The following is a 22,654-nucleotide window of genomic DNA, read 5'->3' on the forward strand; positions in this document are numbered from 1 at the left end:
TAAGATGCTCATTAGTTAAAGTGGTGCGTACCCATTTCTTACGCAGAGGTTACTGAGCTTTCTTTAACTCATAGTCACATATCTCTTGGTGCAGGCAGCACTGATTTAGATGACATTCTGAATTCCATAGAGAAGATGTTAGCAAACTTTTTCTGTAAATGGTCAGACAATAAATATTTTAATCTTCACAGCCATATAATCTCTATGGGATATCAGCAGCTCAGCAGTTGTAGCGTGAAAGCAGCCTTAGAGAATATGTAAGCCAATGCATGAGGCTGTGTTTCAATAAAACTTTATTTATAAGTATAGGTCATGGGCCCTATACTTGGCCTGTGGGCCATAGAATCACAAGACAGATTAGATGGTTTGGCTAAAATCTTACACCAGCTTCCTCCATCTCCCCTGGACCCGGAATAGAAAATTATAACCTGATAGATGACAAAATAGGGAAACCAATTTCTATTATTACATGTACAAGTGATAAGAAGAAGGAGCCCTCTTCAAGGACCTTTGCACTTTTTCTTCTCTCTGCCTGGGATGCTGTTACCCGAGAGCAATGTGGCTTGTGACTTATGTCCCTCAGGTTCTTGGCTGTAATGTCTGCTTTGCACTGAGGCCCTGAACACCAAATTTAAAATTTCCATTGCCCCTCCGCCACCCACCCCATCACTCCCTTAATTACTTTATTTTTCTCTGCAGGACTCATCTGCTGGATGATCTATTTACTTCCTGCACGCTCCATGGGGACAGCGTCTATATTGGCTTTTAATTACTGTGATCTCCTCAGTAGCTAGAATGTTGTCTGGCACGTGGCAGATGCTCTTAGTACCCTGTTTCCCCGAAAATAAGACCTAGCCAGACAATCAGCTCTAATGCGTCTTTTGAAGCAAAAATTAATATAAGACCCGGTCTCATATTATATTATGTTAGCTAAGACCCGGTCTTATAGGAAAATAAGACCGGGTCTTATATTAATTTTAGCTCCAAAAGACGCATTAGAGCTGATTGTCTGGCTAGGTCTTATTTTCGGGGAAACACGGTATTTGTTGTTCAATGCATCAAAAAAAAAAAAAAGAAAGAAAAAAAAGCACCTAGCGTTAGACATACTTTTTTCTTTAAATTTTTCTAGAACAGCTAATTTTGTAAAACTGAACTCTAAGCACTATAATGGTTGAAAATCTGCAGATGCCATTGACAGTGGTGGTATACACGAACAGCGCAGCAGACTCAGTGTTCTTTTTATAATTCTGTTTCCTCCTTAAATACACTTACATGTTTTTGTCAAAGCACAGTTTAAAAACAAGTAGCCACACTCAGTTAACCTTCTCCACGTACTGTTTGAAACTGTTGTCAGTTATGGGTGATATGAAACAAAATAATCAAATTCATAATCTGGATTTATTTCCCATGATTGAGTAGATTTGCTTTTGAAATGGAAAGGCCAGCGCTGAATTCATGAACAGTAGGTGAAAACCACCCAATATTTGGTAAGAAAATAAATGTGTAAGATTATGTAACTAAAGAAATACTGACACATTTCCAGTTGAGCTTAAAGTATGAAGTTTGTTTAAGTATTTGAAGGATCTAATTATTATATAGCCTGATACTATTGGTTTACAAAATTGTATGTAGTGAACTTGACAAAATGTTGAACGTGGGTCTGTTATTAGTATTTTAAATACATCAGATGAAAAATTTATAAATGGTACCTCTTTTTAAAAAAAAACCTCATTGGGCTTCGAGGATTAAAAACAAGTCTCTCCCTTTCCCCATTTCTAGCTATAACTAATAAGCCCAAGCTTTTCAGCGTATCTGGGTAGATGCAAATATGAAAGGCTGAATATAATTTATTCCAGCATTTTCCAAATACGTAACTCAGAAGAACAATCCTGCAAGTTGCTGTAAAGAAAAGAGAACATGGTTGAATGTGCTGTACTCCTTTTGGGAGATGCACATATTGAAATATCCAAGAATATCTGCAATAAGAAAATCCTTTTGACTTTAACTTGCTGTTTTCTAAAGATGTTTGTTCAGCATAACACACTGAGAATATTTTTCAAAACTGTATTATATCTTGAGTAATTCATATTTTACTTGACAACATGTCTTAGGACTTTTTTTTTTACTCAACTAACTTCTCTTTTTTAATTAGTATTGAATTTTTAATCATGGAGAAGCATTGTGTGATTACGTGAGCCTGAGATAGCAGAAGTTGAATACATGAGGCTAATTCAACAATTTGAATAAAAACATACTTTAGGATTTATGGAGAAATACAAAGATAAGTGAGATGTGTGTGTTCCTTTTCTTTTCTGTATCTTCCATTAGAACAGAAAAAAATATAAAAATCAAAAAAGGACAAAAGACAAGAGTATGATAATTGGTACAGAAAGGTCCATGGAGTACAGAATCCTGAGGTTACAGAGGGGTTGAAAAAACATGTCTTCAAAGAATTTTTAGGGAGAAGTAGTAGTTCAGTTGGTCTTTGGAAAATGGATATATTTTTGAACTGGCATTTTTAGATGAAATACTTTTTCTCGTTTGAGGGAGTGAATAATATCTGGAGGTACTGAAGTCTATGAGGCGGATAGCAAGAGTTAGCTGGGGTTATTCGATGGACAATGGAAAATGGGGCTCTAGGATTAGGAGGGAGAAGCTGCCAGTGGATTTCAAGTTCAGGTTGAACAGAGATCTAGGGAAAATCAAAAGGCCAGTGGTCAGATACCAAGAAGAGATCAAATCCCAGATGGAGATTAGGAATCAGATCACGCAGAAGCCAGCAGTCCGGGCCTAGGTGGGAGATCAGAGCTTGTACTGTTGGTGGCATTGTTAGTAACTGATTTTCCAGCCAGTGCCCCGTATCCAAGACTGCTTTAGTGGAGGATACCCCTCCATGGCACACAACCGTGTGAGGGCAGATCTGGGAATGCTGTCCTGTGGCTGGCCTCTCAGTGAAAAGCAACCGTAGTGGAAACTTGACAAGTCTTTCTCTGACCAGGGTGTGATGTATCAATCACCTTGTTGAACTTCAAGTTGAATCTTAAATCTGATTGGAAGTATCTTTTTATAATACTGGCAAACCAGTTGGCTGTTTCTCCAGTCTCATCACTTGTAAAGCCTGTGCCAAGCAAATAAAAAGCCTCAATATTTTTATTTGTAAGTTGAGGGAAAAAAATTCTCAGTTTTAAGTGCTTATTAAAATAACATGCTGATTTTTTTGTCAGTCTGACTGCAGAGAAGTGAATGAGGCTGTTTTGGAATCAGACAGACTGAAATTAGTATTGTCGAGCTATCATTTATTTGCTGTGTGACTCAGTGTCTCAGACCCTCCATTTCCCACATAAAAGTGTAAGGTCAAGATTTCCTCTAAGGGATCAGTTCGAAAAGGTAGGTAACGGGGCCTGACAATTAAGGCTAAGTTTTCTTCCCCTTGAGAAGGGCATCATTTTAATTCAGGTTAACCTTCGATGATGTTTCTGAAAGTGAGTTCTTGTCAGTTCTTTTCTTGGCAAGTACAGTGTGAAGAAATCATGTGTTCACATTAAACTTTCAAAGTCATAATTTTCAGTGGTTATAAAAGCACATAAGTTTAAAGTGTCAGAAAGCTCTACATGATTTATTAAAAAAAACCATAGTAGCTTCTTTCCCCTCCCACTTCTTCACAAGAGGGAGCCACTTTCAACTCTTTTAGTAATTCCTTTTGTTATTTACTTGGTATATCTTAATAATATTTTTATACCGATTCTTTCTCCCTTTTCAGTGGTAGGAATTAACTATTGAGGTACTACCATGGAATATAATACTTCTTCATTTAATCATTGTTCCTTCTTCCACAATCCCTTCTAGCATGGACACAGTTCCTATCTTTCATCCTTTAACTATAGTTAAAGATTTAGATTATATCTGTGTGTAGTTTTATACTCTTTTGACTGTGTAAATGGTAGTCGTGTGAACTGTGTAGCATGTTATGATTAATTTTTCTTTGATTTGCAACCTTTAGTTTTCCTTAGAATTAATAAGTGTTGACTTTTTTGTTTGCTTAATATTTTATGTACTTATTTATTTATGCCAACATTTTTCCTCAGAAGTATACAACTGTGAAAACCAAAATACATATATGTATCAGTTTCATCATCCTACCGTCTCCTAAGGAAACTTATTTGGTTTGGGCTGGTTGTTTCCCAGGCGTGCTGCACAATTAGCATTCTGTGATCCCTTTCATTGTTATCCTGGGGATTCTCTATGCATCTCTCTAGTGTTTTTGTCTTTCCTCAATCCCATGTCATTGTACACTACTCCCCTTGCTCCTTGGAACTTCCTGAAAAAAGGTGGATAGCAGGTATATTTTTTTGAGGCCTTGCGTGTTTGAAAGTGTCGTTTTTTTCCTAAGCAGGCTTATTGGTCATTTATCATCGTTGATTAGAAAGAATTCCTCCAGATGAGCAATCCATAGCCTTCCTGATCTCTGGTATTATAGAACTGGTATCGAGAAATCTGATTCTTGATCCTTTACACTTTCTCTCTCTCTCTCTCTCTCTCTCTCTCTCTCTCTCTCTCTCTCTCTCTCTCTATATATATATATATATATATATATATATAAAGGGAAAATTTTGAACCCACTTTTGTGTTTTGTTATCCTGTATTTAACAGTACTTTCTTTTGACCATCCTTCTTATAACATACTCTTACTGTTCCACGAATACAATATATTCTCTTGTTTCTCTGAGGATATTAATACATAGGTTTTTTGATGCTTTCTTTTCCTGTAGAGTCTGTTTCTTTCAGTTTGTTTTTTGAGAGGATGGTCCTTCCCATCTTCTACCTTAGAGATATTTTCCTCCAGTGTTTTGTTATTCATGGTTTGTTCATTTTTACAGTGAGATATTACAAAGCTCATTGGAACAGGCTCCGATGGGTCTTGCTATTTGTTTTTCGTTAGATCTTGCTAGGCCTTTCCTTATATGTTTCCTTGGAGACTCCTCATGGCAATATCTTTTAAGTGAATCCCCTTCTTGAAGGTGATAAGACTGCCAAAAAGCTTTCTGGGAGCTTAGTAGGGAAAGTAGACTTTGAGTATAAATATTTACAACATAGGTTTTCATTTGATTCTGTTGTTCTTAATTCTGTCCCCTACTTTCAGCCATGTATGAGTCTCAGTCCAGAGATCCCGTTTGGTCTTCTCTAGTGAATAAAACTCTACCATTCTTTTGAGGAAGAGAAGGGGCAGTTTTCCAGCTATGTGAAGTAAGAAAGGGATTTGGGGATGGAGTGATGAGGCACAAGTTTATCTCTTAAATTGCCTTTCAACAAATCTTCCTGTCCTCACCCTGTTCTTCATAGTAACTTCGTTGGTGCCTCCATCTCCTGAGACTTGAGATTTTTGTGGGTAAATTGGTTTTCCTCTCAAAGTGATTGATTGCAGGCTTAGCAGTCGGCTCTCTGAAGCCTCCTAAGTCAGTTCCTATTCCTCCTCCTCTTTTCCTGATTCTAAATATTACTATTGTCTACTTCTCAGGTCAATGTTGGTTTGTAGATATTTATTTTAATGTTTTTTAATCCTTTGAAGTATTGGAAGAAGTAAAAGTAAGCATACTTAATTGATTATCTTAATTAGAAGCTGGTTTCATGTTGCATTTATTTTTACTTTTTATTTTTTTTTATTATTAGTTTTTTTAGAATTTGACTCCATAAAATAAAGAGGAAAAAATTTTTTTAACATAGCTTTTCATACAGTGTTTCCCCAAAAGTGAGACCTAGCTGGACAATCAGCTATAATGCATCTTTTGGAGCAAAAATTAATACAAGACCTGGATCTATAATATAATATAATACAGTATAATATAATATATGGTCTTATAGTAAAATAAGACCAGGTCTTATATTATTTTTTGCTCCAAAAGACACATTAGAGCTGATTGTCCGGCTAGGTCTTATTTTCAGGGAAACATGGTATATCATATCATGTAAGCACTATGCTCTTTGTAAATATTATAAAAATTGGTAGTTACACATAAAAATTCATGCTTTGTCATTGACTTTCAAAAGTCTTATTAGCACCTGGAATTTTACGTTAAATAAGATTTGTTATTTTTTCTCATTTAAAGGGTTAGGTCTAGCAGAGATGGCAGCTGGGATTTCAGAGAATTTTTGCTTTTCTGACCCCAACGCATTTTAGTTCATATAAACTTGGAAACTATCACTTTGGTTTACTTAAAAGTGAAGAAATGCATTTTAGAACAGAAAAGTTCTGGCTTTTTATAGAAATATAATAATTCCTTGGATCTGTATAAAATACTTCATAATTAATACTGCATCATTTAAAAGCCTCATACTTAAAAGAGTACTTAGGTTAAATAATAGAGAAATACAAAATGAATGATTAGATAAAACAAAAATCTATACTTTTGGGACTTGCAGGACTAAAATTATTGGTGCTAGTTAGGATTAGAGTAGAGAATAAGGTAAATGTGCATATAATTCTTTAGGATTATGTAAACAAGGCAGATGAATCAGGAAAAGTATATTGATATCTTTTTTCTTAGATATTGTTTAGAGTGATTAACAAATTAGTTTGTTTAATTTAAATTTGATTTAAATACAGTGATTTAATTTGATTTAAATACAATGATTAATAAAAGCTATAAATGACTTGCGCCTTTGAGGTTCATTCCAGTTGTATGATTTTTAAAGAGGACAATTTGGTAGCCTCTGCCACCTTAAATTAATATCATTGGTTAGCATGCTTGTTCGATTTTGGGACTTATTTTTTTTTAAATTATAAGATGTAATCTTAAAAAAAAAGAAAGTTTCCTGGCATTTAGAAATAATGTTAAACAGAAGTGCCCTGTGAACATTTTATAAATAGAGATTTAATTGTTTGTATATACACTGCTGTTAAAGAATTTTTAAGATACACAGTTTTGAGACAACAAAAACTGACACCAGGTGGTGAAGCTGTATTTATGAAAGCAATTGGAACTTTATACCACCTGCCCTACCAGAGCTCAGGGGAAGAATTTGTAGAAATCTGTTCAATAGCACTGCACAAGCTTTATAAACTATTCTAAAAAAGCTTCTTAAAGAAATGTTTCCCTTCAGAACCCTAAAAAAGAAAAAAGGATAAAACCTAGGCTAATATGTTTCTTGTCTGCTTTACCTTTTTTCCTGAAGGGATTCTGAAGTACTTTACAAAATTGAACTTACACATAAAATGGGTAGAGGTCAAATGTTAATGGCTGCCTAAAGAGATATCAAGGATACTTTGCTGTAAAATGTACTAGAGTAGAGTTTGCATAGTGGTTAAGAGAACAAACTGCCTGGGTTTGACGCCCAGATATACTCTTTACTTGTGTGATGTGGGCAACTTATTAAACCAACCAGTGCCTTTATGCCTTCATCTGTAAAATGGGAATAAAAATATTACTTATATGTATGTTTGGAGGATTAAATAAATGAATATTTATATATGACTTGCAGCAGTGCCTAGAATAAAGAACTATATAAGTGTTTGCTGTTTTTATTACCAAGATTATTGTGCCAAATAAATTGTTAATTTACTGAGGTTTTAAAATCTCTCCTCTGTGTAATAAGTCATTGTTATTTCAGATCTAATTTGTGCTGTGCGATAGGAACATAGGTTAAGGTGCCATTTGTTTCATACCTAGTTGTTTTTTTGTGTGTGTTTTTTTTCCATAACATTTACTAAACCAGTTCAGCTGTTAAAAGACATTTATGGGAAAGGCATAACTTACACATTACAAAACATTTTAAAAGTATTTTAGCAACTTCTAATTGTGTGTACTAGATAATTTTACATAATTCCAGTGGAATTAGTTGCCTGATTTCTAAAAGACTTTTATAAATACATGAGAGAAACACTTAACCCTTGAACAGAAAAGATAATTCTTAAAAATCTAGTATTCACCAATATTTATTTATTTTAAATTGTTCGACATTTAGAAACACATCCTTCTCAAGCTATCTCTTTTAATATTTAGTTGAAATTTTGATTAATTTGTAGGATTTCCTAATATTAAATCCAAGTTTTCATTTGGTAGAAAGGGGAGTAATATTGTGATAAAGGATCTAAGTGTAAGTTCTTCAATTAACCAGTTATTAGAATTCGGTATTGACGCTCACGTGCAGAAAGTAGCTAATTGAATGTTGACATACTGAATAAGCAAAATAGATTGTTTATATAAATTTAGTTTTAGAAACATCTTAAACTGATTAATTTGCATTTTAAATAGGAAAATATCAAATGAATACATTTTGAAGAATATTTTTAAAATGCTTACTTCTAAAATGTATTTTAAAATTACATGCAAATTAATGCTCAATTTCTCAAGTTTGCTTCAGGCTTTAATTTTTCTTTAATAATGAGGTAGTTTTAGAAAACTTTTGTATGTTCATATAAAAATCTGATCTTTTAATAAAGATTTTTATTAAAATATAGCTGACATATATTAGTTTCAGGTGTGCATCATAGTTATACAACAGTACCTACTTGGCACTATGTTTTTGATTATATTCCCTATGCTAAAGAAGTGATCAACATGATAAGTCCAGCAACCATCTGACACCGTACCATGCTATCACAGTATTATAGACTATATTTCCTATGCTGTAAATTAAATCCTGAAGACTTGTTTGTTTTACACCTGGAACTTTGAATCTCTTATCTCCCTTTATCTTTCCCCCTCCTTTAAAAATTTTTCAATTATAGTTTACATTCAGTATTATTTTATATTGATTTCAGGTGTACAGAATAGTGGTTAGACAGTTATATAATTTAAGAAGTGACCCCCCTGACTAGTACCCACCTGGCACTATACATAGTTATTACCATATTCTTGATTATATTCCCTATGCTTTACTTTATATCCCTATGACTATTTTATAACTACCAAATTGTATTTCTTAATCCCTTCACCTTTTTCACTCTACCTCCAGCCCCCTCCAATTCATCATCCTTATATATAGATCTGACACCATACATTGTTATTACAATATCATTGACTATATCCCTTATGCTGTACCCTCTACGCCCATGACTACTCTGTAACAACCAATTTGTACTTCATAATCCTTTCCCCTTTTTTGCCCACCCCCAAAACCACTCCCATTTGGCAACCAACACAATTTTCTCAGTATCTATGAGTTTGTTTCTGTTTTGTTTGTTTATTTTGTTGTTTAGATTCCACTGATAAGTGAAATCATGACATTTGTCTTTTGCTGTTTGACTTTCTACACTCAGCAAAATACCATCTAGGTCCATCCATGTTGTTGCAGATGGCATGATTTAATTCTTTCTAATGGCTGAGTAGTATTACACAATATATATGTACCACCTTTTCTTTATCTATTCATCCATTCAGGGACACCCAGGTTGCCTTCGTATCTTGGCTATTGTAAACAATGCTGCAATGAACATATGGATGAGCACGTCCCCTTGAAGTAGCGTTTTGGATTTCTTTGGATAAATACCCAGAAGTGGGTTACTGGGTCCTTCTTTGTCTTTTATTGTAATCTTTGTTTTAAAGTCTATTTTGTCTGGTGTAAGTATTGCTACACCAGCTTTTTGTTTGTTTCCATTTTCATGAACTATCTTGTCCCACCCCTTTCCTTTTAATCCATGTGAGTGTCAAACTGAAGTGAGTCTCTTGTAGGAAGCTTATATAAGGATCTTGTTTTCTTAACCATTCATACCCCCCTATCTTTTCATTGGAGTATTTAATCCATTTACATTGATAGGTATGTAGTTATTGCAATTTTATTCATATTTATTATTTATTTTTTTATTTTTTCGTCTTAAAGAAGTCCCTCTAAGATTCCTTGTCATACTGGTTTGGTGATGATGAACTCCTTTAGCTTTTTCTTGTCTGGAAAGTTCTTTATCTGTCCTTTGATTCTAAATGATAGCTTTGCTGGGTAAAGTAATTTTGGTTGTAGATTCTTGCTTTCCATCACTTTGAATATTTCCTGCCAATTCTTTCTGGCGTGCAAAGTTTCTGTTGAGAAATCACCTGATAGTCTTATGGGAACTTCCTTGTAGGTAACTATCTGCTTTTCTCTTGCTGCTTTTAAGATTCTCTCTTTGGCTTTAACCTTTGGCCTTTTAATTATGATATGTCTTGGTGTTGGCCTCTGGGTTCATCTTGTTTGGGACTCTCTGTGCTTCCTGGGCTTGTATGTCTATTTCCTTCACCAGGTTAGGGAAGTTTTCTGTCATTATTTCTTCAAATAGGTTTTCAATTCCTTGCTTTCGCTCCTCCTTCTGATACTCCTATAATGTGAATATTGATACTCTTGACTTTGTCCCTGAGGCCCCTTAAACTATCCTCGTTTCTTTGGGTTCTTTTTTGTTTTTGCTGTTCTGATTGTGTATTTTCTGCGACCTTATCTTTTAAATTGCTGATTCTATCCTCTGCTCCATCTAATCTAATCTGTTAATTTCCTGTCATGTAGTCTTCATTTCCATTACTGTATTCTTTATTTCTGACTGGTTCTTTTTTATGTTTTCTATCTCCATTTTTATATTTCTTATCTCTTTGTTGAAGTATTATTGAATATTTTTGTAACCAATGTTTGGAACTCTGCTTCTGGTGGATTGCTTGTTTCTATTTTGTTTATTTCTTTTTCTGGAGTTTTGTTCTGTTCTTTTATTTGAGACATGTCTTTTTGTCACCTCATTTTGGCTGCCTCCCTGTGTTTGTTTCTATGTATTAGGTAGGGCTGTGATGTCTTTCAATCTTAGAGAGTGGCCTTATGTAGTAGGTATGCTGTGGGGCTCAGTGTTGCAGTCTTGCTGGTCACCTGAGCTGCACACTACAGGTATGTCCCTTGCATGGGTTGTGTGTGCCCTCCTGTTGTAATTGAGCCTTGGTTGCTGTTTAATGTCAATGGGAGGGACTGACCCTCAGGATTATTGGTTGTGAGAACTGGCCATGACTACAGTGAATGAGCTGTTGTGCAGGGGCTACAGAGCAGGATTTACTTTAGCAGGGCTCTGGTGCCTGCTTAGTCTGCCCCTTGGGTGTATTGTCCATTGAGGCAGCTGGGTTGTGTTCTGGCTTGCCCCCCCACAGGCCAAGTTCAGGCTTAGCCTGTGCACTGCCCGTTGTCTTCTGGCAGGAGCCACAGAGCAATCCGCAGATGGCCATTGCCAGTGCTGTGCTTGAAAGTGCCTCGAGAGGCCAAGCAGTGAACCAAGGTTGTCTGCCTATAGTGCTGGGTTTAGGGCTGCTCAGCCAGAGGTATAGGACATGCTTAAGCCAGACGCTGCTTGTCTGCGTTCTGTAAACCTTTAAGAGACTCTAGGAAAGTCTGTAGCATGAGCCAAGGCAGGCAGATTGTATGAAAAAGCCACTGGAAGCAGCTTGGATGTGCCCGAATGTTGGATGGGGTCTGGTCTCAGAATCATCTCGGCATGGTGAACGGATGGCATTAGCCAGCTTGATGGAGATTCAGATATGGTGGCCACCTATGTCTGCACACCCAGAAGGGGGATGGCTCAACAAAGAAACAATGGCTTGTGCCAGCTCCTCTGTCTGGGAGAAAGTTGCCCCTCCAGCCCTCATCCTGAAGCCAGACAACTTAGTTCCCTACTGTATGTCCTTTTTGCCACTTCAGCTGCTGCCCCAGAGCTGGAGCTCAGAGCCAGTGATTCTGTCATAAATCTGTGTGTGGTCCCTTTAAGAGGAATGTCTGGGACTTTAGCCGTCCTCCATTTCAATCAGCCACAATCTCTGCTGGTTTTCACAACCAGAAATTATGGGGACTTCTTTCCCTGGCACTAGAACTCTGGGCTGGGGAGCCTGGCCTGGGGCTGGGAACCCTCACTCCTCAGGGGGAGACCTCCACAGCCAAGGTATCCCTCCCTATTTTTAACGGTCACACGTGGGTGTGGGGCCAGCCCATTCTGCTTCTCTGCTCCTCCTACCAGTCTCGAGGTGGCTGCTTCTGCATGTCCATAGTTGTAGGGCTTCGGTTCAGCTAGACTTCAGGCGATTCTCAATCATCGTTGTTTTGTAGTTTAGTTGTAATTTTGATGTGGTCATGAGAGAGGTAAGCACAGCGTTTACGTACTCCACTATCTTGACCAGAACTCCTTCTAAAAATCTGATCTTTAATATTTGCAAAAAGCAAAAAATAAAATTACAGGTGAAGTGTTTTATTAGTGTTTATTTTCTCTATATATAAAGTGCAAGTTTGTGTATTTTTAGTGAAAAATATATTCATTCTTTTGTTAAATATTTACAAAGCATAATTTATATGCTAGGAACTGTGACAGTCACTGGCTTTACAATGATAAACAAAACAAAAATGGTTTCTTCATTCAAGTACCTCAGTATCTAGCATGGGAGAGGAATGAAGCAAAACAGGTTTATATTAATAATGACAAAATCTGTGAAGTATGATTAAGTAAAGAAATGGAACAAGAGACCAAGGGGACCTGAAGGATCTTTATGGGAGTCAGGAATGGCTACTTGGAGAGAATGACTTTTAAGTTGAGATCTCAAGGATAAGGAGCAGGACACTCATAAACACATCTCTCATTCACACAAATCATGTTTTTAGTGTACAGTTTGTCTCTGTGTTTGTTGTTGATCATAGAGATGAAATGTTCTAGGACTTTGACCTTGTAAAACATAAGGGCTGGTGTCGGAGACAGACATTAAACACAGAAACAGATGCGCATAATTGGAAATTGTGTTGAGAGTTAGGAGGAAAAGAAGAGGGTGCTTACAAAGACAACAGCTTTGTGCTTGGTTTGGATTGGCCCACTAGAGAAGGAATGTCTGTGTAGGAGGTTTAGGTGGAACGCTGAAAGGTAAGGAATAGTTAGCAAAGGGAATGTAGAAATAATGGGAAGTCCTAAGGCCTTTAGCTCCCTATAGATGTTGTATTTCTATAATAAAACGGAAGATTATGAGTTACTGAGCTCTGTTTAACACCATTCACAACGAAAGGCAACTGGGGCACCAAACAAATCTTGGTTTACAGAATTACTGTTGAGATTGTGTGGGAAGGTATGTGTTTACCTGCCTTTAAGTATAATGGAGATCCACATGAAAAGTGTGCAAAGTGATTTTGTTCACTGTAGTTTTGTGTGTTTGCATAATATTTCTTTACTGTTTTAATTTTCATGCTGGGAAGTTGAAGAAACCTTGGATTGATGACAGACATGAAAACCAGATTGTAACGCTGTTGTATGTTGCAAGGTTAAGAAAACACATTGCAGACCAAGAGAAGTTAAAAAGAAGCAGAAAGATGAGGGAATAAGATGGAAGGAGGGCTGGGTCATTAGTTGTGGTGATACCATTTTCAGGTCTCTACATATTCTTATTCATAATTCAGTGCTTACATGTGGAAATGTCTGCCCTGATGGACTTTGAAACTTTTCTCCATTTGATCAGATTTTCTATAATTTTATCTCAAGCAGAATAAATTGGCTAAGGTTCAATAAAAGGGTCTTGCTGTATTTCACTTGAGTAATAGATATGTGTTGCTCAGGAAAAAGCCTGGAAGCCAATTTCTCCACACTTCCTGAACTTTAATTCTTTTTATATCTTTAACTCTTCTGAAAAACCACAGAAAGTTACTCCAGTTCCTTATCTTACACATTTAGAAGACTATTAAAGCAAAAAGATAGATATGGTTGCTATTTACATATTTGTTTAGAAATGACTTTTTAAGAAAAGTTAGTTTTCATATCTTATCTGTGTTAAAGGCTAAAAGTATCTAGATTGTATCAATCCACACTGACAGCCAAGTAGAGAATAGGATATTCAAAACCTTTAGGATTGTCTTTAGGGAAGGGACTAACACAAAACAGAACAAGCCAAAAAAAAAAAAGAAAATCCAAGTAGAAATGGTTTTTCCACTTTTCCCTTATATAGCCAGAAAAAAAGTTTTTTTTTTTGTCTTTTAAGCATAAATAGGAAACATGTGGTTACATTATTTTGCATTGTTTCTCACGTCAGTAACCGTTTTAAATCGCATTTGCCTTTCATGTGATTCTTTTTCAAAAACTGTTAATGTTTCCATGAATTTTGGATGATTGTGAGTGATTCTCTATATTTAGACAGGGTTTTTTTCAGCTTATTGGATCGTAATTACATAATTTATCTATGTTAACCTAATTGCAAAGCTTTGTTATTTTAGCAAAATACTATTCATGCTCCAAAGAAAAATTAAGGTAAGGTAAATGTTAAAAACTTAATGAAGGATGAAAGTTTATATTATTTTCATTAAAAAATTATCTTCATTAAGGGAAATGGGTACAATGATAGAGTGTGTAAATGCGCTTTGTTTTGCACTCAGAACAAATGTGAATGACAACACTGTTAACAGTATCATTTTATTTTATTTTTATTTTTTGTATTTTTTGTATTTTTTTAAGGAGGGAACAGCTCACAGTGGCCCATGTGGGGATCGAACCAGCAATGTTGGTGTTAGCACCACGCTCTAACCAACTGAGCTGACTGGCCACCCAGTATCATTTTTTTGAATACCTATGTCAGCTGATTATAAAGTATCATTTTCCTATGTACCATTGCCAAAACTGGACATTGTCATAGCCTGTTGTTTTTTGTATTGTTTAACAGCAAGTGAGAATGTACTGAACGCAGTTACATTACAAATACATTTAAAATCCACGTTCATGGTACTTAAACGTAAAATAGCAATTTCATATGTTTTACAGAAAACGCATGTTTCAGAAGAGATGGGTGAAATTTGATGGCTTTGGCATTTCTTATTACAATAATGAGAAGGTAAGTACATTTTATAGTTTTAGAAGATTGCTTTACGCATACTGAGGACTTCAGTACACTAAACAAGTGATTTGTGTTTTAAGAATAAGAATTGGATTATCAACATGAAAAGAATTTGAGTAAATAAGGCTTATTCTTTTCATTATTTAATTTTTCCTTGACACATAAAATCAGGATTTAAAAAAAAAATTATATGACAGTTATTTATGGTGTATTTTTTACAGCCTCCAGGAATTGCTATGAGTGACATATAGGTGAATAAGAAATTGCTTTTATTCTAGAGAGCACTAAGGAATGTTTGCAAAATGATACCACAGTAGGGAATGGCAAAGTAAGGAGAGGTTACTCTGTATTCTGGAAGGGCTTGTGAAAGAACCAAGGAAAACTTCTTGCTTGAGATTTCATTTGCCATGGGGCTTGAAGAAAGAGGAATGTTTGCACATAGAGAAAGTAGAGAACAGGACGTGATAGAGAGAACAGTCAGATGCCCAGATGGGAAATCCGTTCTACCATATATGGTAGAATTAAGTAGTTTTCTCTGATTGGAAGAAAGAGTAAGTGAAGGAGACTTGTGGGAGATGAAGCTGAGAATGTTGTTTAGAATTAGGACTTACTGAAAATCTTGACTGTTATGTGAAAGTGGGTATAATATTTTCTTTAGGCAATTGAGTCTTAATGATGTGACACTGTTTTTATTGTGTCCTTCTCATCAGGTATGCAAATGTCTTTATTGTTAGGACATGTAGCCTGAAATATTTAGGAGTGAAATGTCATATCTACAGATGTTTTTCAAATGTTACCTCTCTCTGTATATATTTATATTTACAAATATATGTATCTGTATATTTGCACACATGCATAGTTAGGTAAAACATAAACTGAATATGTTAACAGTTATCAAATCGAAGTGGAGGGTAAATGGGTGTTCATTGTACTAATCTTTCAATTTTTCTGTGTTTGAAAATTTCCTTGACAGAAGTTGGAAATAATACATATACCATATTTTTTAGTTAATTAAAATCAGATAATTTTATAATCTTAACTGTGTACATTCTTTTAACATCTTCATTTAACACTTTCTCTTTTTTATAGTTTATAATCTAACATTTTTTTCCATTACTTAGAGATTGGTGACATTTGGAGATAATAGACTCCCTTTCATATATTGCTTCTTCAGGGCTGCAGGGCACAAGAGTATATGCTTTTAGACAGAAGGTAACACACATTGCATGCTACAACACTAAGGATAGCAGAAAGTTTAGAGAAGTGTTGCTTGGTTTCACTTTGCAATGATCCAGATAAAGCATCAAATAGGATTAAACACACCCCACTGAGATTTGCCAGATAGCAGGATGAATATTTTTTAAAAGCTGATTTTCTGCCTTAGCTACTCTTCTTAGTTTGCTTGTACATTTGAATGTTGAGACAGTTCCTGTGCCTCTGTTGGGTACAATGTGGTCTCTGTATCTGATGGAATCTGACCCCTAGTTTTCTTCAGCATCTGTGTCCTTCTCTGGTTTGATTGAAATGAGGAGGAAACTATTCAGGAATGACACAGGCTGTCATGCCAAGAGGCCCTATTGTTGGTGGAATTGTTATTCTCATTTGGGAGAGAGAATTTCTAGTATCTGCGTTCAGTTGTCCTTTAAAAGCTCATCTGAAGTGCAGTGAGGAGATGAGTGCCTATCACATTTTTAGATATTGATGCAATAAAAATGATGCAGCCTTGGTTTGAAATTGAGATAAAAAGTTCATGTTAAATTGAATTATTATAAATCCTTTAGCTTAACATCAAATTTTTTGAACAATTTAAATTACTGTTTCCTGTGGCATTTCATCCCTTTACTATTCAGATGATTGGTTTCATCTTGGCAAAACAAAAACAAAAACAAAAACCCCAAAAAAACAGAACCCTGGGAATGGATGTTTCCTAAAAAAAGATGCAGTTTCTGTTGTGACCCTTCTGGCAAAAGGGATAGATTGGTTGAGTGGGAGAAGAGGATTTTGTCATGTGGGGTCTCTGGTCCTGTTCCCCGCATAAGAACGCAGGATATGGCGAGGCCAAAAAGGAGCACCCAACGGAGTCATGGATGGGGAGTCATACCACTATAGTCTCGCTGGCGGCTGGGTTGGAGATACAGGAAGCAGGAGCCACGCGATCCTCAACCTACTGTCTGCTTCTCTGCCAACCAACCCACCCCCTAGCTCAGCCACGGCTGTTATATCAATGGCTAATGGCTAACCGGTAACAGCTGATGGCTGGCCATCTAATTACAGCTGATGGCCATCTAATAACCGAGCCAGCACCGTTCCACGTGAGGTCGAGAGCCTGGAAACAGCTCTCTGGGACTCTGTCCCCACAATTTCAAGGCCCGTGAACAGAAGGCATAGATGTGGTCATAGCTGCTGTGTCAGCTAGGTGTGCGGTTGTCGTGGTCATGTGCACCAGCCACGTGGGTCTTTCAGTGTGTAGATGTGAACTTGAGGAGCATGTGGGTGGGCTTTTAGGAGGCAGTGTGCACAGCTGCCTGTTTCCCGAGTTTTCTTCTTCCTGCTGCTCACTCATGTCTCTGCAAGGACTTTTCATTGTATTACTGAAAATGACAACATCCCTATGGCCTTGATATCTTATCACCTGCCAAGAAATCTAACTCACCCTCATTCTCACTCAGCTGCGGGCAGAATTGCCCTGTGGTTGGTTCATTGTCTGAAAGTGGTAGATAAATGATAAACTTGACCTAGATATCTTTGTGTTACAGGCTCAAGGGATGCTTTAAAATTTCTTTTCTTAAGGAAAATTTTACACTCTGAAAAACAGTCATTTTTGAGCCTGCTGTCATTGAGTTTTTTCTTATATTGTCTTTATCATGTTTTGTTAGAACTATGAAATCAACTCTGCAGCATTAAAAATTATGACATTTATCTTGAGATGTCATAATAGATTATAAACGAAGCATTAGAGAAACTACAATTTCGTGAGGTTAAAATGACACCATATGTAGCTTGTTAAGTACATTTTGATCACTTCTGGAGAATTAATTTTTCTATTTCTATTCCATAATTACTTGCCTGTTTAAAATTATATCATTATTATAGGCATGTAGGAGAGTTGTTATTTTTGTAAAGGAATTGTTTTTTGATCTCTTAAAGAGATCAGGAAGGGAAAAAAATCTCCTTTTTATAATTCCTGTTTATTTTCCTACAATGCAGCTTGATTTTTCTCTACTGAAAAATGGAGGGAGAACTGACACTGGGTGGTGAACACACAATGTGATACATCCTCTATGTATCACAGACTCGTACACCTGAAGCCTGTGTAACTTTACTAACCATTGTCACGCCAATAAACTTCAATTAAAAGAAAAAAAAATCATGCAAACTTGAAAAAGAAAAATGGGTTAATGGTAACATATTGTTTAACAAAAAGTTAATTAACTCACCAGAGATATATTTTGATAAGCTCTTCTAATTCTTAGGCAAACTAAAATTTGAGAATGGATCATCTAAGGGCTAAAGACTAATCATTTTTGGACATTCTAGATTTTTCACTGTTTGGTCTTAGTCACTACAAACTTACAGCCGGAGAAGAAAGCCCTTACACTGTCCCCAAGGAGGCTGTGCCCTTTTCCATGCCTTACAAGGGGAGACATTCTTCCCTTCCTCTGATTCTTAGAGCACTACGTGGTCTGGTATTAACTTGTATTGTCCTTGTAACTCACCTGCACTTACTGAGTTTTCTTTGGTAAGCCAGTCATTTCATTCACTTCTTTGCAATGACCTTTCCCAGCTGTGTCTGGGTACTTACTGTGGGGAACTAGAACATGTATGTCTTTTCCCATATGTTCACTTCCATATTTTTGCTCTTCCCTCGGAACTTTCCAACCCATTGCCATCCATCAAAATCTGGTGCCAACTTCAAGACCCATCTTTTTACCCTCTTCCATGAATATTTATTTTCTATGACATTTGAACTATAATATGCAAGACCAGGTAAAGGGAAAACAAGATGAAAGTAAGGAAGCAAGTGAAGAGAGTATGCAGTAACTCAGATAGTAATTTACCAGTGTGTAGGCTACATAGGCCAGTGGAAGTGTTAAAAAAATGAGCTTAGAAAAATATTACAAACGAGCCACTAGCATTCTGTATAATTGTGATTGATGGGGCATAGAATTCATCCATTCAGAAGATATTTATGTAACACTGATTATGTGAAAGGTGGTGAGGAAAGTAAACGTGACCCAAAGTTTCTTTGGGGAGACTGTGTTTATCAAATGATCACACAGTAAATAATAAAAAAAAATCATTTAAATGATATTTAGTAATTGCTCTAAAGGAAAAGTACAGGTTGCTATGAGCTTAAATTAGGGTTATGTACTTGGGTAAGACTAAGAGGCCTGAGAGAAGAGTCTGGTCAGAAGGACTTAATTCAGGGGCATGTATTTATGCTGAAATGTGAAGGGTGCAGAAGCGTCCTGAACTATGTGCAGATGGATATGAAAAACATTCCTTGCAGAAGAAACAGTATGCAAAGGTGCGAGATTGGGCAGAAACAGGTATGTGTAGGGAACCTCAAGAAGGTTAATGTGACTGGAAAGAGCCAGGGAGTGGTAGGGAGAACGTTGACACTGGAGCTAAAGGAAGAGTCCCAAGTTATATGGGTGCAAAAGATCAGCACAGGTCCAAGACTATTCTGTTTCAGACTGATTGGCTAGAAGAGCAGTATTTTAATGGACATATATAGATGGAGGAAGATACATTTTTCAGGAGATAATTCAGTTTTAAAGTTTGAGATGCTAAATGGGATAGTTTCATTCATCGTTGATAATTTGAAATATAGGACTGGAGTTAATGGAAATGGATAAGAAAGGAAGGGACAGATTTTAGAATTCTCTATAAAATTGGTAGTTGAAATAGCTAGAAGGGATTTTCTTAGGGAGAAAAGATGAAAACACAAAACAAACATGGACAATAAAGAGAGGAAAAAGTAACTTTGTAATTACTTATTTCTTGATATCCCTCTCCTTTATCTATGACATTGCCCAGTCATCTTTCTAAAGCACAGTTAAAATATATTCAGTTTTGGCTGTGTGAGAGGACATTGGAAAGCTTTCATGACATTGGCATTTAAGATGGTGTTAAGGAATGGATAGAATTTTGGTGGATACATAAAGTCAGGGTTGGGGGATTAGAGCAGAGGCAGTGGAGGAGAATAAACTGTCAAAGAACTAAGAGGAAATACCATGATAGTATAGTACTGTGTTTCCCTGAAAATAAGACCTAGCCGGACCATCAGCTCTAATGCATCTTTTGGAGCAAAAATTAATATAAGACCCAGTCTTAATGTAATAATATAATACAATACAATATAATATAACATAATATAATATAATACCAGGTATAATATAATACTGGGTATAATATAATACCGCTCTTAGTATAATACAATATAATATAAATAATGTAATACCGGGTCTTATATTGATTTTTGCTCCAAAAGATGTATTAAAGCTGATGGTCCAGCTGGGTCTTATTTTCAGGGAAACACGGTATATATCTTCCCAACTAGCAGAGGCTAAACCTCCCAGTGGGACACCATGTTGCTGGTAGTAACTGTCTGCTAATTATCTGCTGTGTATGGGAGTTTACCTCTGGGAGGAATGGGACCTTGGCACGCGTTCTCTTCATGGAATGGTTTAGTTGTTGACAAGTTGTCTCAGATACTTGGGACCAGCTCAAAAGTGAAGGTGCCATGACTGATGCCGTGGAAGCGAAGGGGAGAAGAAACCTTATCAGGATATGTCCAAACTCTTGATTGATATACAAGACCTTCCATGTTGTAGCCTTGACGTATGTGCTCAGCCTCATTTCTTTGACTCTACACTGCAGCTCCTCTTATTTCTCTTCTTTACACCTCCATCACTCAATCTTTCCATCCAGGATTAGCCCCCCACCCACTTTCCTATTTGGTGAAACTTAACCTTTCATAAAGTCAGGCTCAAATGTCACCATGTCTGTCACATCTGACCTCTTTTAAGCAGAACAGAGAGTTCCCATCCTGTACTTAACATTCCATGGTTGGTGCTCAGTTTTAAACGTTTCTCTAATTTCATTAGCTGTGTTTTCATTTTGAGGTTCCTTGAATTTATAAATAATCTTCTAATTTTATTTCCAACACAAGGCCCCATAAATATTGCACCCTTAGTAAATAGTTGAAATTGTGGGGTGGTCATTAGGCCAAATGGTTTAGGAAGGTCCAGGGAAAGGAAGACTGAGAAAGGTACCACGAGTTTTAAGAATGGTCTTCTTGAGCAAAATTAATGATATGTGTATGTCAATTGCAAATAGCTAAGTCTGCCTTATTTTATTCTTCAGTCATTGGGGAATAAAACGCAAAGTGATGCAGCTGTGGGAGTAAGACCTTGATCAGAGCATTGCATAGAAAAGTTCATTGATGTCATGCAACAGTCTGGTCTCTTAGATTTGTTTTTGTTGTTCATAATATGTAATTGTGGTTCTGAAATGGTTCAGTTACAGTACCTGGTATGGCCAGCAGATGCCTGCAAACACCATCAAATCATTGTGACCAGATTTTTTTTTTTTAAAGAACGTACTGCTGTTTTTTGGAACTATATATTGCTGGTCTAGTACAACTGTTCATATTTGATTCTTTGACTTTTAATTCCTCATGAAGATAATATTGAAAAGACATTTCACTTGAAAAATGGAATATTTTCCTCTCTGGAGGTATTAACTGTGTATGAGACTATAGACTATTTGTAAATCTATGTCATTAAAAAAATTAGATTATAATCACGAAAGAGAAGCACTTGTAAATATTGTGTCATTCTTTTTTTTAAAAAAATAAGATTAGGAGAATTTAATCTGTCTTCTTTTTGTATGTTTTTCTCTAACCAATACAGGAGAAATATTCAAAAGGGATAATTCCACTTTCTGCTATATCTACAGTACGAGCTCAAGGAGACAATAAATTTGAAGTTGTTACAACACAAAGAACTTTTGTTTTTAGAGTAGAAAAAGAAGGTAAGATGGTGATTTCTTTAAAAACATTTGCAGACATTAATTTCTCACCACTCGGAAGATTAATAAGCTAGTTATGCTAGAAATGCCAAGAAATCTTTAAATATGTTACTTTTAAATAATTTATATCTTACATTAACTTTTTGAATGCCATACAAAAGTTGAGAAGTAATTTTTGGTTCACTATTCTTACATGAAATGAATAGTGAGAATCTACTAAGTGTCATGGACTCTTCTAAATTCTGGGTATACAGCAGTGAAAAAAAAAGGTAAACAAAAATCTCTGGTCATATTATGGAGCTCACCTTTTAGCTGTTGTTTTGATAATGCAGAATAATTATTGAATATGCAAATTGTTCTCACTACTAAAAGGTTGGTTTTAGGAAAGTTTACGTATGGCAGGTTTTAACTGAACACACAGGCACAGTAATCATTCTAATATAGATTTTGGAGCATCTTTAATATTTCTTGAATCTTTTCATCTGCATCATCTGCTACTGGTCACTTGATGGTGAAATTGATCTAAAGATGACCTGTGGTTTGGGGAAGGAGTCTAAACCTTTAAATCTTCTCTGGCTGTTTTTGTGGGGAGATCCAGGAGAGTTGAATTAAAAATTCCCTGTTTTGTACAGTGACTACCAACATACCGTTACTATAAACCATACTAATTTTAAATAATATAGGTAAGGCTGTCTTCATTAATTAACTAATTAGAATTTTAACTTATTTTTAGGCCTACTTTTAGTATGGATTATAATTCAACTTGATTTTTTTTTTTTCCCTAAAGATTTTATTGGGGAAGGAGAACAGGACTTGACTGGGGAACAGTGTGTATTTCC

General features: G+C 36.0%; 1 protein-coding gene across 1 annotated transcript in view; it reads left to right on the plus strand.

The window, feature by feature from the left end:
- The window catches only part of ARAP2 (ArfGAP with RhoGAP domain, ankyrin repeat and PH domain 2), a 183,153-nt gene that overhangs the window by 26,429 nt on the left and 134,070 nt on the right, over positions 1-22,654 (plus strand). Inside the window, 2 exon segments of the mRNA XM_033106382.1 lie at positions 14,708-14,777; positions 21,698-21,818. Coding sequence (XP_032962273.1) covers positions 14,708-14,777; positions 21,698-21,818 — 191 coding nt within the window.

Source organism: Rhinolophus ferrumequinum, chromosome 5, assembly GCF_004115265.2.
Source record: "Rhinolophus ferrumequinum isolate MPI-CBG mRhiFer1 chromosome 5, mRhiFer1_v1.p, whole genome shotgun sequence".
NCBI lineage: Eukaryota > Metazoa > Chordata > Mammalia > Chiroptera > Rhinolophidae > Rhinolophus > Rhinolophus ferrumequinum.